Source organism: Tachyglossus aculeatus, chromosome 23, assembly GCF_015852505.1.
Source record: "Tachyglossus aculeatus isolate mTacAcu1 chromosome 23, mTacAcu1.pri, whole genome shotgun sequence".
Lineage (NCBI taxonomy): Eukaryota > Metazoa > Chordata > Mammalia > Monotremata > Tachyglossidae > Tachyglossus > Tachyglossus aculeatus.
Window position 1 is genome coordinate 34,889,679 of NC_052088.1, and position 20,256 is coordinate 34,909,934.

Below are 20,256 nucleotides of genomic sequence, written 5' to 3' on the forward strand. Positions count from 1 at the left end.
CCCAGGCTCAAGTCTACTAGAATACGCTCCAATATTGATCATTCAGAGAGGAACATATTTCGTTTCTCTGGTACCCGCATATGTGAGATGATAGACGCTAAATAACTTAATCCAAAAGCAGTCTAAACCAGCTAAAGGCTTTTATGTGGTATATATGTATATATGGTTGTACATATTTATTACTCTATTTATTTATTTATTTATTTATTTTACCTGTACATTTCTATCCTACTTATTTTATTTTGTTGGTATGTTTGTTTCTGTTCTCTGTCTCCCCCTTTTAGACTGTGAGCCCACTGTTGGGTAGGGACTGTCTCTATGTGATGCCAATTTGTACTTCCCAAGTGCTTAGTACAGTGCTCTGCACATAGTAAGCGCTCAATAAATACGATTGATTGATTGATTTTATGTGGTGACATTCAGGCAGAAGAATTTAAGACAGCGATCGCATTAGGAAGGCCGAAATGGGGCCAATCAAGGATTCCCGTTAGTTGAACTTTCGGGTGTATTTTGAAACCCGCGCTAACTTACTTTGTCTCTTCTCCCCATTCCACTCGGAAAGAACTGCCGAACCGTGTCCTGTGCCAGTGTTAAGTGCGTGATCAAAGACCTTGAAGTGAAAAAGGAGTATTTTGTCAATGTCTCTACCAGAATCTGGAATGGGACGTTTGCAGCTGTAAGTATGCCACCGAAAGTACACAATGTATACAAAATTCACCAAAGAAGCAGCATGGCCTAGTGGGAAAAACACGGGCCTGGGAGTAGGAAGGTCCTGGGTTCTAATCCCATCTCTGCCCCTTGTCTGCTGTGTGACCTTGGGCAAGTCATTTAGACTGTGAGCCCACTGTTGGGTAGGGACTGTCTCTATATGTTGCCAATTTGTACTTCCCAAGCGCTTAGTACAGTGCTCTGCACATAGTAAGCGCTCAATAAATACGATTGATGATGGTTGATGATTTAACTTCTTTGGGTTTCAGTTGCCTCATATATGAAACGGGGATTAAAGTTGTGAGCCCCATGTGGGACACGGACTGTGTCATTCATTCATTCAATTGTATTTATTGAGAAATTACTGTGTGCAGAGCACTGTACTAAGCGCTTGGGAAGTACAAGTCGGCAACATATAGAGACGGTCCCTATCCAATAACGGGCTCACATCATCATCATCATCATCAATCGTATTTATTGAGCGCTCATTATGTGCAGAGCACTGTACTAAGCGCTTGGGAAGTACAAATTGGCAACTTATAGAGACAGTCCCTACCCAACAGTGGGCTCACAGTCTAAAAGGGGGAGACAGAGAACAAAACCAAACATACTAACAAAATAAAATAAATAGAATAGATATGTACAAATAAAATAAATAGAGTAAAAAATATGTACAAACATATATACATATATACATATATCACAGTCTAGAAGGGGGAGACAACAACAAAACAACGAAACAAAACCAATCTGCATCATCTATGCACTTGGGTCTGTGACCTTTGGGCATTTAATATTTGCTCCACCTTCATCCCCACAGCACTTAAGTTAATATCTTTAAATTATATATTATAAATTATTTGTACCAATGTCTAGACTGTAAGCTCGCAATGGACAAGGAACCTGTTTGCTAATTCTGCTGTATTGCACTCTCACAGGTGCATAGCAGAGTAACCGCCCAATAATTACCTCTGATGGATTGATTAGCTTGTATCTACTCCAGATCTGAGTACAGTACACATAGTAAGCGCTTAACAAATACCATTTAAAAAGAAAAACTCCCTTCCTCTCCTTCAATTCGTTTGCAGTGATCGAGTCCCTTCTCGACTGTGAGCCCACTGTTGGGCAGGGACCGTCTCTATATGTTGCCAACTTGTACTTCCCAAGGGCTTAATACAGTGCTATGCACACAGTAAGTGCTCAATAAATACGATTGAATGAGTCCCTTTCAAATAATAATAATAATTATAATGATAATAATGGCATTTATTATTTATTTATTAATAATGGCATTTATCAAATAAAAGGGACTTGTTCACTTTGCCAAATTTCCTGGTTTCCCACCTCTTCCTTGATTTCTCCTCATCTTCCTCCAACCCATTCCCCCCAAGATCTGATCGGAGTGAAGAGTCTCCCCATCTCACCTCACTATTCCCCCTCCGCGCCCCACCTCACTTTCTTTCCCACCGGTCCCAATGCTCGTTTCCCTAATTAACATTATGGTATTTGGTTAAATGTTACAGAATACCTAGAGCCCAGCAAAACCTCCGTGAATTAACTAAAGTTCCAACCCTCAAGGCTTCTAGTTAGCCAAGCCCTCAAATGCAACCCAAAACATACCAGCTAGTATTAGTATTATTATAATCATCATTATTATTTGTCAACAATAATAATGGTATTAAAGCACTTGCTATGTGCCAAACACTGTCCTAGGGGCAAGGATGGATTCTAGATTGCACATGGTCCCTGGACAGTTTGTACGAGGAAGAAGAGGTATTTCATGCCCATTTTACAGATGAGAAAACTGAGGTGCAGAAGTTGTGACTTGCCCAAGGTAGCACGTAAGTAGGAGAGCAGGGATTCAACCCCAGGTCCTCTGACTTTCAGTCCTGTGCCGTATCCACTAGGTCCCAAAAGGTAGCTGAAGGAACTAAACTAAAGCTAAAGTAGCTAATGCTAAAAATTGGTTTTTTCCTCGGAGCGGAGAGGAATGGGTTGGGCAGGTCGAATCCTTTCCTAGAAGTGGCCGTTTCTTGGAAGAAATCAATTTTCAGCCAAGAGGGCATAGGCCAAAGGAAAGACGATTCTACATGGAAGAGTTTATACGCAGGGAGGAAGAGAGGAAGAGGAGGCAGAAGCATACAATAATAATAATAATGGCATTTATTAAGCGCTTACTATGTGCAAAGCACTGTTCTAAGCGCTGGGGAGGTTACAAGGTGATCAGATTGCCCCACGTGGGGCTCCCCATTTTACAGATGAGGGAACTGAGGCCCAGAGAAGTTAAGCGACTTGCCCAAAGTCACACAGCTGGCGATTGGCGGAGCAGGATTTGAACCCACGACCTCTGACTCCAAAGCCCGGGCTCTTTCCACTGAGCCCCGCTGCTTCTCATGTGGTTCAGTGGAGGGCGCACAGGCCTGGGACTCAGAGGACCTGGGTTCTAATCATCATCATCATCATCAATCGTATTTATTGAGCGCTTACTGTGTGCAGAGCACTGTACTAAGCGCTTGGGAAGTACAAGCTGGTAACATAATCCTAGCTTCGCTACTTATCTGCTGTGGGACCTTGGACAAGTCACTTCACTTTTCTGTGCCTCAGTTGCCTCACCTGTAACTGTTTTACTTGTACATAGCTATTCTATTTATTTTATTTTTTTAGTATGTTTGGTTTTGTCTCCCCCTTTTAGACTGTGAGCCCACTGTTGGGTAGGGACCGTCTCTATATGTTGCCAATTTGTACTTCCCAAGCGCTTAGTACAGTGCTCTGCACACAGTAAGCGCTCAATAAATATGATTGATGATGATGATGATGAGCCGCATATGGGACATAGACTGTGTCCAACCTTTTTCGCTTATATCTGCCCCAGCTTTTAGTACAGAGCCTCACGCATACTAAATGCTTAACCAACACCACAATTATTATTATTGTTATTGTTATTATTTTTTATTACGCTACAAAAGAATAAGCAGCCACATCCTGCAGGGACGGAGTGGCGATCACCCGTTAATTCATTCATTCAGTCGTCTTTATTGAGCATTTACCGTGTGCGGAGCCCTGCACTAAGGATTTGGAAGCGTACGGTAGAGTAGAGAGATCCATTCCCTGTCCGCAACAAACTTAAAATCTAGAGGCAGCTGGAGAGGAAAGTTTCTGAGCAGAAAATCAGAAAAGTTCCAAAAGCGGGTGAGATTTCTGAGCAACAGAAATCTGCAGTGTCCGGAAAAAGTGAAATAATCTCAATTAGAGGTCAGACGGGGACAACCATTTAGCCGCAGGCTTGGAAGGATGGGCGGTAGCCAACCCGCCCTGTGGAATAAACAGACACCAGCCCAGAGATGCCGCATGTCCCAATGGATAAAGCCCGGGCCTGGGTTCTAATCCCGGTTCCGCCCCTTGTCTGCTGTGTGGCCTTGAGCGAGTCATTTCACTTCTCTGGCCCTCAGTTACCTCATCTGTAAAATGGGGATTAAGACTGTGAGCCCCATGCAGGACAGGGGACTGTGTTCAACTCGATTTGCTTGTATCCACCCCAGAGCTTAGTACAGTGCGTAATAAGCGCTTAACATTAATTCATTCATTCATTCAATCGTATTTATTGAGCGCTTACTGTGTGCAGAGCACTGTACTAAGCACTTGGGAAGTCCAAGTTGGTAACATGTAGAGACAGTCCCTACCCAACAGTGGGCTCACAGTCTAGAAGAGGTACTGAGGAACAGAGGAGTGACTTGCCCAGGGTCCCAGCAGACAAGTGGCGGAGCCAGGATTAGATTCATTCATTCAATTGTATTTATTGAGCGCTTACTGTGTGCAAGAGCACTGGATTAAGCGCTTGGGAAGTCCAAGTTGGCAACATATAGAGACGGTCCCTACCCAACAGTGGGCTCACAGGCTAGAAGAGGTATTGAGGAAAAGAGGAGTGACTTGCCCAGGGTCCCAGCAGACAAGTGGCGGAGCCGGGATTATCAATAAATCAATCAATCAATCGTATTTATTGAGCGCTTACTATGTGCAGAACACTGTACTAAGCACTTGGGAAGTCCAACTTGGCAACGTATAGAGACGGTCCCTACCCAACAGTGGGCTCACAGTCTAGAAGAGGTACTGAGGAACAGAGGATTGACTTGCCCAGGGTCCCAGCAGACAAGTGGCGGAGCGGGATTAGATTCATTCATTCATTCAATTGTATTTATTGAGCACTTACTGTGTGCAAGAGCACTGTACTAAGCGCTTGGGAAGTCCAAGTTGGCAACATATAGAGACGGTCCCTACCCAACAGTGGGCTCACAGTCTAGAAGAGGTACTGAGGAAAAGAGGAGTGACTTGCCCAGGGTCCCACCATACCATCATTCTTACTAAGCACTTGGGAGAAGCATTGTGGCCTAGTGGCGAGAGCACGGGTTTGGGGGTCAGAGGACGTGCGTTCTAATCCCGGCTCCGCCACTTGTCTGTTGTGTGACCCTGGGCAAGTCACTTCACTTCTGTGTACCTCCATTACTTCATCTGTAAATAGGGATTCATTCATTCCATCGTATTTATTGAGCGCTTACTATGTGCAGAGAACTGTACTAAGCGCTTTAGGGATTAAGACTGTGAGCCCCATGTGGCGCAAGACTGTGTCCAACCTGATTATCTTGTTTCAACCCCAGCACTGACAATAGTGCTTGGCACATAGTAAGCGCCTAACAAATGCCACAATAATTATTATTATTGTTATTAACTATTAGTCTGTCAGCCAGGCAGTCAATTGTATTTATTGAGCACTTACTGTGCGCAGGACACTGTATTATCATTATTATTATTATTACCTCATCTGTAAAATGGGGATGAAGACTGTGAGCCCCACATGGGACAACCTGCTTACCTTGTATCTACCCCAGCGCTTAGAACAGTGCTTGGAACGTAGTAAGCGCTTAACAAATACCATAATAATCATTATTATTATTGTTAGAGGACTGCAGAACAATTTTAACAGACACCTCTCTGCCCACAATGAATTACCCGGATACAATTCTCCGTACTCAAGTCACCAACAGAGCTGGAATCATATACGAGGGGAACGAACTGAAGAATTTCACGCTGTCTACATGTGACTGCAAATTAGTGTGGCATTTGTTAAGCGCTTCCTATGTGCCAGGCATTGTACTAAGCTCGAGGGTGGATACGAGCAAATCAGGTTGGACACTTTCCCTGGCCCACGAGAGGTTCACAGTCTTAACCCCCTATTTTCCAAATGAGGTAACTGAGGGCCAGAGAAGTGAAGTCACTTACCCAAGGGCACACAGCAGACAAGTGGCGGGGGCGGGATTAGAACCCAGGTCCTTCCGACTCCCAGGCTGGCGCTCTATCCACCAGGCCACGCTGCTTCTCAAACTTATAAATCATATAAATCCCGGCTAAATACGCTGCTGGAAACACACATTACTTTCCCGGTGGCGGCAGTCCACTGTTCAATTTCCTGATTGGATCCCAGAGCGAGCAGCCAGTGTTTCCTAAGGAAACAGGCCAGCTGGGATGAAAAGCCTGGAACTGCCTGGCAAAATCCAATCGCTGTGTCTCATGGAAAACCATCTGGTCTCCGTGGCTTAGTTTAATATCATCCATTCTTCATCAAGTAGCCACGGGGCAACCCCCTCTGAGGACACCTGTTGTTGTCCCTCTGAGGAGAGCTAGGCCTCGTGGCTGACCGTCTCCAGCGTGGCTTAGTGGAAAGAGACCAGGCTTGGGAGTCCGAGGTCATGGGTTCAAATCCCGACTCCGTCACTTGTCAGCTGTGTGACTTTGGGCAAGCCACTTCACTTCTTTGGGACTCAGTTCCCTCATCTGCAAAATGGGGATGAAGTCTGTGAGCTCCACCTGGGACATTTTTTTTAATTTATTTTATTTTGTTGGTATGTTTGGTTTTGTTTTCTGTCTCCCCCTTTTAGACTGTGAGCCCACTGTTGGGTAGGGACTGTCTCTATGTGTTGCCAATTTGTACTTCCCTAGCGCTTAGTACAGTGCTCTGCACATAGTAAGCGCTCAATAAATACGATTGATGATGATGATGATGATGACACCCTGATTACCGTGTATCTACCCCAGTGCTAGAACAGTGCTTTGCACATAGTAAGCGCTTAACAAATGCCATCATTATTATCATCTCCAGTTGCATTCCTCCTACCAGTTAACTGACAGATCAGATCCATCCGTGGCATTCGTTGAGCACTTACTGTGTGCAATAGGTTGTGTGAGCCCGTCTTCTAGACTGTGAGCCCATTGTTGGGTAGGGACCATCTCTATATGTTGCCGACTTGGCCTTCCCAAGCGCTTAGTACAGTGCTCTGCACACAGTAAGTGCTCAATAAAATCGATTGAATGAATGAATGAAGGAGCCCGGCCCTGGGAGTCAGAAGGACCTGGGTTCTAATCCCGACTCTACCACTCATCTGTTGTGTGACCTTGGCCAAGTCACTTCACGTCTCTGGGCCTCAGTTCCCTCATCTGTCAAATGGTGATCAAGACTGAGCCCCGTTTGGGCCAGGGACTGTTTCCAACTTGATTTGCTTGTATCAACTCTAGCGTTTAGTACAATGCCTGGCGCTTAGTAAGCACTTAACAAACTCCACAGTTATCATTATCATTATTATTATCATTATCCCAACACAAGAGAATTAGCAGCCGCACTCTGCAAGGACGGAGTGGGGATAGCCTCTCCCAGGTGATTCATTCATTCATCCAATCGCATTTATTGAGCGCTTACTATGTGCAGAACCCTGTACTAAGTAGTTGGGAGAGTCCAAAAGAACAATAAAGAGAAATATTCCCTGCCTGCAATGAGCTTACATTTTCTAAGGAGCTGGAGAGCTCTGACTAATCTCAGCCCACCCAAGGAGTGAGAAGCAGTTGGGAACTAAAGAAATTGAAGATTTCCACCTCCTGCTATTCGGCCAGTAAACAAACCACGTTTCCTCTCTATTCACCCCACTTTTCCCAACCGCCCACTCCCAGCTGGCGATGTCGATAGCTTGAGACGACAAACTCTCCAAAGACAATAAAGCTCCTTCCCAGTTGGTGAAATTCCCATGAGGAGCCTTGGGTCTGAAACTGGCTCTCAATGTCCCTGTTTATTGTTCTATTGTACTCATCCAAGCGATTAGTACAGTACGCTGCACACAGTAAGCGCTCAATAAATATGGTTGAATATTTCTAATTGAGGAATGATTCCAGCATTTCTATTAACTTGGACTTCTTTGAGGGGAGCTCGTAAATGGTTTGGCATGAGCACATTGGAAAGGGATGATTTTTCTCCCGCGTTATTCGGAGGAGCAGAGAGAAAGGTGGATCAGTAAGAGAGTAATAATAATAATAATGATGGTATTTGTTAAGTGGCACTATGTGCTAAGCACTGTTCTTGTAATGATCAAGAGAAGCAGCGTGGCTCAGTGGAAAGAGCATGGGCTTGGGCGTCAGAGGTCATGGGTTCTAATCCTGGCTCAATCAATCAATCATCTTGAGCGGTTACTGGGTGCACAGCACTGTACTAAGTGCTTGGGAAGTACAAGTTGGCAACATATAGAGACAGTCCCTACCCAACAGTGGGCTCACAGTCTAAAAACTGTCTAAAAACTGGCTCCACCACATGTCTGCTGTGTGACCTTGGGCAAATCACTTAACTTCTCTGAGCCTCAGTTACCGCATCTGTAAAATAGGGATTAAGACTGTGAGCCCCACGTGGGACAATGTGATCACCTCGTATCCCCCCCCCCCAGCGCTTAGAACAGTGCTTTGCACATAGTAAGTGTGTAACAAATGCCATCATTATTATTATTATTGTTCTCAGAGGTCAGGGGCTCAAATCCCGGCTGCGCCAACTGTCAGCTGTGTGACTTTGGGCAAGTCACTTAAATTTCTCTGTGTCTGAGTTACCTCGTCTGTAAAATGAGGATTAAAGCGGTGAGCCCCACATGGGACAACCTAATCACCTTGTAACCTCCCCAACGCTTAGAACAGTGCTTTGTACACAGTAAGCGCTTAACAAATACCGTCATTATTATTATATCCCAGCCCACACACTTCACACCTCTAATGCCAGCCTACTCACTATATCTCAATTTCATCTACCTCACGGCTTACCTCTCGCCTGTATCCTGCCTCTGGCCTGGAAAACCCTCCCCGTTCATATCTCCCCTTCTTTGAGGGCTTATTCAAAGCACATCACCTCCAAGAGGCCTTCCCAACTAGGCCCTCTCCTCCTCTGGTCAATAACCTATTTTGTGGGGGAAACAAATCTACCAACTCTGTTATATTATCATCATCATCATCATCAATCGTATTTATTGAGCACTTACTAGGTGCAGAGCACTGTACTAAGTGCTTGGGTAGTACAAATTGGCAACATATAGAGACAGTCCCTACCCAACAGTGGGCTCACAGTCTAAAAGGGGGAGACAGAGAACAAAACCAAACATACTAACAAAATAAAATAAATAGAATAGATATGTACAAGTAAAATAAATAAATAGAGTAATAAATATGTACAAACATATATACAGGTGCTGTGGGGAAGGGAAGGAGGTAAGATGGGGGGAGGGAGAGGGGGACGAGGGGGAGAGGAAGGAAGGGGCTCAGTTATATTATCCTCTCCCAAGCAATCAATACAGTGATCTGTGCACTGTAAGCGCCCAATAAATACAACTGATTAATCGATCGTGCTTCATGTTTATTCCCCAGTCGACTTTCCAGACGGTAAAACTGGAAGCAGACGCCGAAATCAACACCTACGATCCGCAGATATACGTGATTGAAGAAAACAGTGTGATGGTGAGTGAGACTGATTCTCTTCTGAAATAGCCGGGGTTGTAGTAGCGGGCTGAGAGTCCAAAACCTTTAGGGAAGGGGTAAAGAATCAGATCTTTTTAGGAAAAAAAGAAGTCTTTCAGCTAGGCTGCCTGGGGAGGTTTCTAAAGAGGGGAAATCCAGAAATAGGAGCAAAATGGGGATTCAGAAACAACAGATATGCTTCAATCAGTCGTATTTATTGAGCACTTACTGTGTGCAGAGCACTGTACTAAGTGCTTGGGAAGTACAGGTTGGCAACATATAGAGACGGTCCCTACCCAACAGTGGGCTCACAGTCTAAAAGGGGGAGACAGAGAACAAAACCAAACATACTAACAAAATAAAATAAATAGAATAGATATGTACAAGTAAAAGAAATAAATAAAAATGCTTCCCCCCAACACTCCCACCCCACCATCCAAACCAACACGCGACTTCCTCCAGTAAAGCCTTCAGCTCTTTCACTTTCTAGGCCACATTTCCTCTTGCCTCCTGCTCTTCTTGAGCTCCTTCTCTCCTCCCGTTCTCTCTTGGTTTTCCCCCATCTTTGCCACTCATTTTCATTTGTATTTATAATAATAATAATATTAATAATGGCATTTATTAAGCACTTACTATGTGCAAAGCACTATTCTAAGCACTGGGGAGGTTACAAGGTGATAATAATAATAATAATAATGTCTCCTTTCTGTCTAGGCCCCGTTCCTTGTTCAGGTGGGCACAGGGTAAAATGTCGGTCGACCACCCCCGCCAGCTGCCTTGATGGCTTTGATGCCCCTCTTTGCCCCCGTTCTCTTTCTCAGCCTTTTTGAGCCTGCCTGAGAAGTCTCTTCTCATGTCCTGGAGGTTGCCCTGCCTTTAGGAGGGTAGGAAGGAGCTAGGGATGAGGGATATCATTGGAAATGGAGCGGAAGGAAAGAGCCAGCCTCAGAAACGTTCGCCAATCCCGTAGAGCACGGCAGGACGGGCCGCGTGTCCGTGACTGCCCTGGGGGAAGGCCAGTGGAGATCAGAGCCTCAGTTCCCTCCCCAGTGTAAAGCCCTTCATTCATTCAGTCGTATTTATTGAGCACTTACTGTGTGCAGAGCACTGTACCAAGCACTTGGAAAGTACAATTTGGCAGACAGTATTTGTTAAGTCCTTACTATGCGCCAGCACTGTTCTAAGTGCTGGGATAGATAGAAGGTTATCAGGTTCATTCATTCAATCGTATTTATTGAGCGCTTACTGTGTGCAGAGCACTGTATTAAGCACTTGGGAAGTACAAGTTGACAACATATAGAGACGGTTCCTACCCAACAGCGGGCTCACAGCCTAGACGGGGGAGACAGTGGGGCTCACAGTCTTCGTCCCCATTTTCCAGATGAGGTAACTGAGGCCCAGTGAAGGGCAGTGACTTGCCCAAAGTCACACAGCCGAGAATACTAAGAGAAGCAGCGTGGCTCAGTGGAAAGAGCCCGGGCTTTGGAGTCAGGGGTCGTGGGTTCAAATCCCGGCTCCGCCAGTTGTCAGCTGTGTGACTTTGGGCGAGTCACTTCTCTGTGCCTCAGTTTCCTCATCTGTAAAATGGGGATTAAAACTGTGAGCCCCCATGGGACAACGTGATCACCTTATAACCCCCCCCCCGTGCTTAGAACAGTGCTTTGCACATAGTAAGCGCTTAATAAATTCCGTCATTATTATTAAGTGGCTGAGGCGTGATTAGAATCCGTGACCTCTGACTCCCAAGCCTGGGCTTCCTTCCCCCTTTCATTGTGTGGTAGCGACTCAGCCTGGCCCTACCCCTGAGAGTAGTGCGAGAAGAATGCCAGAGTGGGGGGGGTGAGCCCACTGTTGGGTGGGGACTGTCTCTATATGTTGCCAATTTGTACTTCCCAAGCGCTTAGTACAGTGCTGTGCACATAGTAAGCGCTCAATAAATACGATTGATGATGATGATGCTGCAACCGAAAATTGGCTCAAGGCAGTCCCCACCCTCCGCTCAAACCTGTCCCCCGTCTCCCCCTGCCTCTCCTCTCCCTCCTCAGGTGCCCAGTGCCAACTGGCTCCACTCTACACTGCTCTTGCCTTGCCCAGCGCTCACCCAAGGCCCTAGATTTAATTTTCGGCCTGCTCCGTAACTCATTCATTCACTAAATCAAATTTATGGAGCGCTTACTGTGTGCAAAGCACTGTACTAAGCGCTTGGGAAGTACAAATCAGCAACATAGAGGGATGGTCCCTTCCCAACCACAGGCTCACAGTCTAGAAGGGGGGAGACAGACAACAAAACAAAACAAGTAGACAGGTGTCAATACCATCAGAATAAATAGAATTATAGCTATATAATAATAATAATAATGCCATTTAGTAAGTGCTTACTGTGTGCAAAGCACTGTTCTAAGCGCTGGGGAGGTTACAAGGTGATCAGGTTGTCCCACAGGGGGCTCGCAGTCTTCACCCCCATTTTACAGATGAGGGAACTGAGGCACAGAGAAGTGAAGTGACGGGCCCAAAGTCACACAGCTGACAGTTGGCGGAGCCGGGATTTGAACCCATGACCCCTGACTCCAAAGCCCGGGCTCTTTCCACTGAGCCACGCTGCTTCTCTAACAATAATAATAATAATAATAATAATAATGGCATTTATTAAGCGCTTACTATGTGCAAAGCACTGTTCTAAGCGCTGGGGAGGTTACAAGGTGATCAGGTTGTCCCACGGATCATCGACTGTTCTCAGGTTGTGGTGAACCATCGACGGTACTTACAATTGGTGATATTTATTGAGTACTTACTGCGGGCAGAGCACTGTACTAAGCGCTTGATCTGCGTCCGAGCTGGCTGAGGGTGCACCGTAAACACACACACACACACACACACACACACACACGGCATCTGAGAGCAATTTAAGCTTTGTTTTGGTCAGCATGTCCTTCCAAATTGGCCACTGATGTTGGCCATGTCCAGACACAGTGTTTCCATTCAAGAAAAACGCAAATGGCACTCTCGACAAAAGCTTCTGCCCGCCAGCGCGCTTCCACGGCAAACAAAAGACGCCGTTGTGTCGGGCCCGGCCCCTGCCTCCTTGCCTCTGCCCCGAGCCCACAGTCGGAAGATGCCCCATCTATCACAACCGTCGCCCAGCTCAGTGACATGGACGCCCGTCGGCCTCTCGGGGCTTTTTCGTCGCGCTTTTCTCAGGTTACCCTGAGGTGAGACGGGCCGCGAAAGGACATCGGGCCTCGGAACCAGTGAACCGATCCATCACGTTTAATGAGCGTTTACTACAGAAGCAGCGTGGCTCAATGGAAAGAGCACGGGCTTTGGAGTCAGAGGTCATGGGTTCGAATCCCGGCCCTGCCGCCTGTCTGCTGTGTGACCTTGGGCAAGGCACTTAACTTCTCTGAGCCTCAGTTACCTCATCTGTAAAATGGGGATTAAGACTGTGAGTCCCCCGTGGGACAATCTGATCACCTTGTATCCCCCCAGCGCTTAGAACAGTGCTTTGCACATAGTAAGCGCTTAACAAATGCCATAATAATAATAATTATTATTATTATTACTACGTGCAGAGCTCTGTGCTACTACTACTACTAATAATTAATACTTGTAATAATAATTATTACAAGTACTAATAACAATTATGGTACTTGTTGTTTAGCTCTTATAATGTGCCAAGCACTGTTGTGAGATCTGGGGGAGATGCAAGTTACTCAGGTTGGACGCCGTCCCTGTCCCACATGGGGCTCCCACTCATTGCCAACTTGTACTTCCCAAGCGCTTAGTACAGTGCTCTGCACACAGTAAGTGCTCAATAAATACGATTGAATGAATGAACGATCCTCATTTTACAGATGAGGTAACTGAGGCCAAAGAAGTGACTCGACCAAGGTCACACAGAAGACAAGTGGCGCAGCGGGGATCGGAACCCATGTCCTTCTGAATCCCAGGCCCGTGCTCCGTCCACTTTACCATGTTGCTTCTTCTAAGCGCTTGGGAGAATACAAGATAATTCTGGTCTCCCAGGAATACTGGACTAAATTGGAAGCCAAAGTTCCACACTGTGCTTGCCCATTGGTTTCCAGTGAACATGGTCCTGGCGGCCCAAAATGAAGTTTGGTGTCTGCCACAAAGATCTCACCCTCAGAGTTTGGGTAATCTTGCTTTTTTTTTTCTTATGGTATTACTAAGTGCTTACTATGTGCCAGGCACTGTATTAAGCGCTGGGGTAGATACAAGCAAATAGGGCTGGACACAGTCCTGTCCCACTTAGGGCTCACAGTCTTAATTCCCATTTTACAGAAGAGGGAACGGAGGCACTGAGAAATGAAGTGGCTTGCCGAAGGTTACACGGCAGACAAAGCCGCAGAGCCGGGATTAAAACCCACTTCCTCTTACTCCCAAACCCCTGCTCTTGCCGCTAAGCCACGATGCTTCTCTTTGCTTTGGGATTTTCGGATTGAACCTTAAAAATAAAAAAAATCCGTGCTGCATCTTTTCATACACAACTTTGCAGAAAGAATGGGATATTAAGGTCTCGACTTTATCTTGAACATCCCGGGATCTACCCACTAAGACATGCTGCTTCTCAAGCACTTGGGAGATTATAATAAAACAAGAGTTGGTCAACAATCAGGACTGTAACGAGAACCTCCTCCTTGGAGGGTAACTAGAACCTAGTTTCTTTCCGAGATTAAGTCCTGGGCTGACTAGTTTTGGCACAAATTTTTGATCTTTGGAGAGCTAATAGGGAAATGCTTAAGTTTCACGATTAATCTTTGGGTTAATTGAAAACAGTATAGCTAATTATGCCTGAGGCACTTCCTCTCGGTTAGAACCATGAGATCATTTTCATTAGAAGCCGGATCCTAGCAAGGGTGCATTTTTATACACCTAAAGAATAAAAAGAGAACAGTTCAACCGAAAATAGAATAGCACTGACATCGCTTGCCAATGAGGAAGACGAGGCACAATCTGTACTATTACTCGGAAACTTCAAGGGTTTCCTTTGAAGGCCACACATTTCAGGTCTTGGAGACAGGCTGAGAAAAATAAAAGGAAGATACAAACACACATCTAGATCCAAACGAAGGCGCCGCCGCCATTTCATCTCAGTGTTAAATTCAATCAAATGAAATAGATGTTTCCCTTATGCATCCGCCCAGGAAGACGCTTCCCGAATTCACCCTTTGAAAAGATGATTGAGATTCTTTCCAAGGTTTAAAAAAAGATAGTCGGGTTAAGGCGAGTTAGTTGCTGAATGTTCCCTGCTAAAACCATCAAGTTTATCATTCCGTTACAAAGTTCACAAAGATCGTCCGGTGATCTGACAAAAATAAGGACGTCAGTGTGAGCTCTGAGCAGATTCCTTCGCAAAGGTTTTTGGAGAGCAGAGTTGCCTTGACAGAGGAAATGAAGATCGATTCGTGCTTGGAAATTCCTATCTGATTCTTGAACTACGCACAGTGGAAATCTATTGGAACAACTACAGAATGTGTCGCTCTTCTTTCTGAACACTGGAAAGCACGCTTCCCCGCAGTTAGCAATTGGAAATTAAAGGGAAGAAAACAAGCCCATACCTGGTTGTGCTTTGCAGGTTACTTTGTACGTAAAGTTGTACTTCGGAATACTTTCATGCTATAAATGTCTTTCCAGATCCCAGTGACTATAATGAAGCCTCACGAGAAAGCCGAGGTCCCGACAGGCGTGATAATAGGAAGTACAATCGCTGGGCTTCTTCTGCTGTTGGCCTTAATTGCCGTTTTATGGAAGGTAAGGCGAGTTTTCCTGCAGGATTTCAAAACCACCTCTTTCATTCATTCAGTCGTATTTATTGAGCGCTTACTGTGTGCAGAGCACTGTACTAAGCGCTTGGGAAGTACCTCCTGTCTCTGGTGTTCTTACTCACACAAACACACACAGGCACACAAACGACCCAAACCGCCCACCCTGTCAAATTCCACATAGGCAAAAATTTCTACTGCCCTTGGCTCATCGCTTGAGTCCCTGAGAAGAGTTCATTCATTCAATCCTATTTATTGAGTGCTTACTGTGTGCAGAGCACTGTACTAAGCGCTTGGAAAGTACAAATCGGCAACATATAGAGACGGTCCCTACCCAACAGCGGGCTTCCCCTTACCTCTTTAAGAGCCGCAGGACTTCAATAATAATTGTTGTATTTAAGCGCTTCCTATGTGCCAGGCACTGTACTAAGCGCTGGGGTGGACACAAGCAAATCAGGTTGGACACAGTCCCTGTCCCTCATGGGGCTCACAGTCTCAATCCCCATTTTCCAGGTAAGGTAACTGAGGCACAGAGGAGTGAAATGACTTGCCCAAGGTCACGCAGCAGACAAAACAATGCTTTGCACATAGTAAGCGCTTAATAAATGCCATAATTACTCATGATGCCATATTACTCTATTTATTATTACTCTATTTTACTAGTACATATTCTATTTATTTTATTTTCTTAATATGTTTTGTTTTGTTCTCTGTCTCTCCCTTCTAGACTGTGAGCCCACTGTTGGGTAGGGACTGTCTCTATAATAATAATAATAATAATGGCATTTATTAAGCACTTACTATGTGCAAAGCACTGTTCTAAGCGCTGGGGAGGTTACAAGGTGGTCAGGTTGTCCCACGTGAGGCTCACAGTCTTAATCCCCATTTTACAGATGAGGTAACTGAGGCACAGAGAAGTGAAGTGACTTGCCCAAAGTCACACAGCTGACAAGTGGCGGAGCCGGGTTTTGAACCCATGACCTCTGACTCCAAAGCCCGGGCTCTTTTCCACTGAGCCACGCTGCTTCTCTTCTATATGTTGCCGACTTGTACTTCCCAAGCGCTTCGTCCAGTGCTCTGCACACAGTAAGCGCTCAATAAATACGATTGAATGAATGAATGAATAAAAAAAGTGGCGGAGTCGGGATTAGAACCCATAACCTTCCGACTCGCAGGCCCATGAGCTATCCAATTCATTCATTCATTCAATCGTATTTATTGAGTGCTTACTGTATACTAAGCGCCTGGGAAGTACAATACACTAGGAGTTCACTATCTTATTCAAAAATACCTTACTTCTATAGAAACTAAAATAAATGCTCCAACACTTGGCAGTTGGTTTTGAAATACTGATGAACTGCGGGTCTCAGATTTCTTCAGCCTACTGTTCTTTGCTTGTTTGCTTTGGGTGGGGTTTAAGAGTTGGAATTAATTACCTTTAAGCAGCAGGAGAATTGAAAGTATTTGTCCAGGGGTGGAAAAGCAGGAACTTTTCCTGATTCACAGAATGCAGGCCTCTACATGGTTCAGTAGAGGGGTCCTGGATGGAAGGTTTTGGAGAGAGAAGAAAGTTATAATAAAACTTATATATATATAAGTATATATATATATATATTATATTAGTATATATATTATATATATATAAGTATATATATAATATATAGAAAGTTATAATAATAATAATAATGGAATTTGTTAAACGCTTACTATGTGCAAAGCACTGTTCTAAGTGCTGGGGAGTTTACAAGGTGATCAATCAATCAATTGTATTTATTGAGCGCTTACTGTGTGCAAAGCACTGTACTAAGCGCTTGGGAAGTACAAGTTGGCAACATATAGAGACAGTCCCCACCCAACAGTGGGCTCACAGTCTAAAAGATCAGGTGATCAGGTTGTCCCACGTGGGGCTCGCAGTCTTAATCCCCAGTTTACAGATGACGTAACTGAGGCACAGAAAAGTTGTGATTTGCCCAAAGTCACTCAGCTGACAAGTGGCGGAGCCGGGATTTGAACCCGTGACCTCAGACTCCCAAGCCCCGGCTCTTTCCACTGAGCCACGCTGCTTCTCTATGTTATGTCAGGTGACAAGAAGCAGCGTTGCCTAATGGTTAAAGCAATACCCTTCTAGACTGTGAGCCCGCTGTTGGGTAGGGACCGTCTCTATATGTTGCCAACTTGTCCTTCCTAAGCGCTTAGTACAGTGTTCTGCACACAGTAAGCGCTCAATAAAGACGATTGAATGATTGAATGACCCGGGAGTGAGGACTTGGGTTCTAATCCTCGCTCCGCCACTTGTCAGCTGTGTGACCTTGGGTGAGTCACTTCACCTGTATATATGTTTGTACATATTTATACTCTATTTATTTATTTATTTTACTTGTACATATCTATTCTATTTATTTTATTTTGTTAGCGTGTTTGGTTTTGTTCTCTGTCTCCCCCTCCTAGACTGTGAGCCCACTGTTGGGTAGGGACCGTCTCTATATGTTGCCAACTTGTACTTCCCAAGTGCTTAGTACAGTGCTCTGCACACAGTAAGCGCTCAATAAATACGATTGATTGATTGATTCACTTCTCTGGGCCTCAGTTACCTCATCTGGAAAATGGGGAGTAGAATAAAGAAAAGAAAATTATGGTATTTGTTAAGCGCTTACTATGTGCCGAGCACTGGGGTAGATACAAGGCAATCGGGTTGTCCCACGTGGGGCTCACAGTCTTAATCCGCATTTTACAGATGAGGGAACTGAGGCACAGAGAAGTGAAGTGACAGGCCCAAAGTCACCCAGCTGACAAGTGGCGGAGAGAAGATTAGACCTATAATCTCTGACTCCCAAGCTCATGCTGTTTCCACAATAATTCTGTTTGCCGAATTGTACTTTTCAAGCGCTTAGTACAGTGCTCTGCACACAGTAAGCGCTCAATAAATATGATCGAATGAATGAATATACTAAGCCACGCAGCTTCCGGGACTCAATAATTCAAGGGAATCAAGTGATTAAGACCGAGAGCCCCATGTGGGACATGGATTGGGTTCAAGCAGATCACCCTGATCTACCCCAGTGCTTAGTACAGTGCCTGGCACATAGTAAGCGCTTAACAAATACCATTAAAAAAAAAAAGAGGCTATTCAAATGTTTCTGGAGTCCTAGGGAGATGGGAGACATGGCAGACAATAGGCAGGGAGTCCTTAATTTGGGTTAAAAGGGCAACCAGGAGTGCATGGTGATGGATTTTAGAGCAGTGCTTGGCATGGAGAAAGCATTTAACAAATGCCATAATTATTATTATTATTATTATTATTATTATTATTATTTTGACTCCGAAGGCACTGCTGACTGACACCTGCCTCTGCCAATTTTTTTTGCAGCTCGGCTTCTTCAAACGGAAGTATGAAAAGATGATGAAGAATCCAGAAGGGGCCGAGGAGACCATGGAACTTGACAGCTGAATCTCCTGATAAAGTTTCCCGAAGCTGTTTGCCATGGCGGTGACTTAATCCCTAAGTGCCTTTCATTTTTTAAATGGGAAAAAAAAAGTTTGATAATTTTATAGGTAACATAAATTTTATTTTAAAACTGCTGGTCAGTTAAGGGGAGAGGATTGTTGGGAGCTCGTTTATTAAGACAGTCCTTTTTTTATATGCTTTTCGACTGGCAGGTCCAGAGGTTTTACATTAGGGTTGCATATTGAGCCAGAAAACGCCAATTCTTCTCGAGTGTTGTAAAGTGTTTTTGTTTTCTTTTTCGGAGCGGTTTTTCACACCTTGAGGGATTTAAATATTGTCTCTAGTAGTGCTTTATATCCTGCTAAAAATAGCATCTCAACATTCCGCGGCATTTTAATCAGACTGTTGTGTATCTTAGCATACTCTAGTTCTTATATATTTCAGGCTCTTTCATTATTCAATCGTATTTATTGAGCACTTACTGTGTGCGGAGCACTGTACTAAGTGCTTGGGAGAGTACAATATAACAATAAACAGACACATTCCCTGCCCACAATGAGCTTACGGTCTCGGGCGGGAGGCAGACATTAATGTAAATAAATGACAGATGTGGACATAAGTGGTGTGGGGCTGGGAGGGGGGATGAATAAAGGGAATTAAGTCAGGGTGACGCAGAAGGGAGTGGGAGAAGAGGAAAGGAGGGCTTAGTGCCCTGTAATAAAAATGGATCATAAGGACCTGCAATACTTGAAGTCATAGAACAGTGCTTTGCACATAGTAAGCGCTTAATAAATGCCATTATTATTATTATTATTATTCAGTAGTCAATCTCTCCTGGTCTGTTCCAAGCTACATCCGATATGCTAGGTCCCTCCAGAATGTAAAATCAGTGTTGGGAAACTAATTGAAAATTCCTGGATATCACTGGTTAGCACACTTTCATTCTTTTACTGTGCATTCTAATCACTTGAACCCCTCGCGAGGAAAATGGGTCAAAATATAATATATAATAGCAGATTGGGGGAATGACAGAGGTTTTTTACACACGTACTTCTCAGGCATTTTTAAACTGCAGTGTGTAAAGAGTCATATAATAGGGAATCCTTTTCAAGCTTCAAAGGCCTAACCTCATGGCACGTTTATGCTTCAAAATACACCCCTTAGTATGTTGGGATTTTTTTTTTTAATTACAAAAGGAACCGTCCATTTCAGAAATGGAATTCTTGCTGCGGAAACTGGGATTATTAAAAGCAAAAAAAAAGTAAAAGGGAGGGTGGGTTTAGTGATCAATAAACAGGGTGAATCTTCTCTGCAACGGGTCCCGGAGGGCAGGTATCTGTCATTCATTCAATCATATTTATTGAGCGCTTACTGTGAGCAGAGCACTGTACCAAGCGCTTGGAAAATACAATTCAGCCACAAATAAGAGACAATTCCACCCAACAGTTCGCTTGGAAAGTATAATTCGGTATCAACTGATCTAGAGAGGGGAACTGGATCAGGATTTTTGGACTGTAT

General features: G+C 44.6%; 1 protein-coding gene across 1 annotated transcript in view; it reads left to right on the forward strand.

Annotated features, from left to right (window-relative positions):
• The window catches only part of ITGA2 (integrin subunit alpha 2), a 133,697-nt gene extending 114,452 nt beyond the window's left edge, over positions 1-19,245 (forward strand). Inside the window, exons 27-30 of the mRNA XM_038765572.1 lie at positions 563-676; positions 9,424-9,513; positions 15,166-15,282; positions 18,661-19,245. Of these exons, the coding sequence (XP_038621500.1) occupies positions 563-676; positions 9,424-9,513; positions 15,166-15,282; positions 18,661-18,741 (402 nt within the window). The 3' untranslated portion in view covers positions 18,742-19,245. The remainder of the gene's footprint in view (positions 1-562; positions 677-9,423; positions 9,514-15,165; positions 15,283-18,660) is intronic.
• Positions 19,246-20,256: the final 1,011 nt, after the last annotated feature.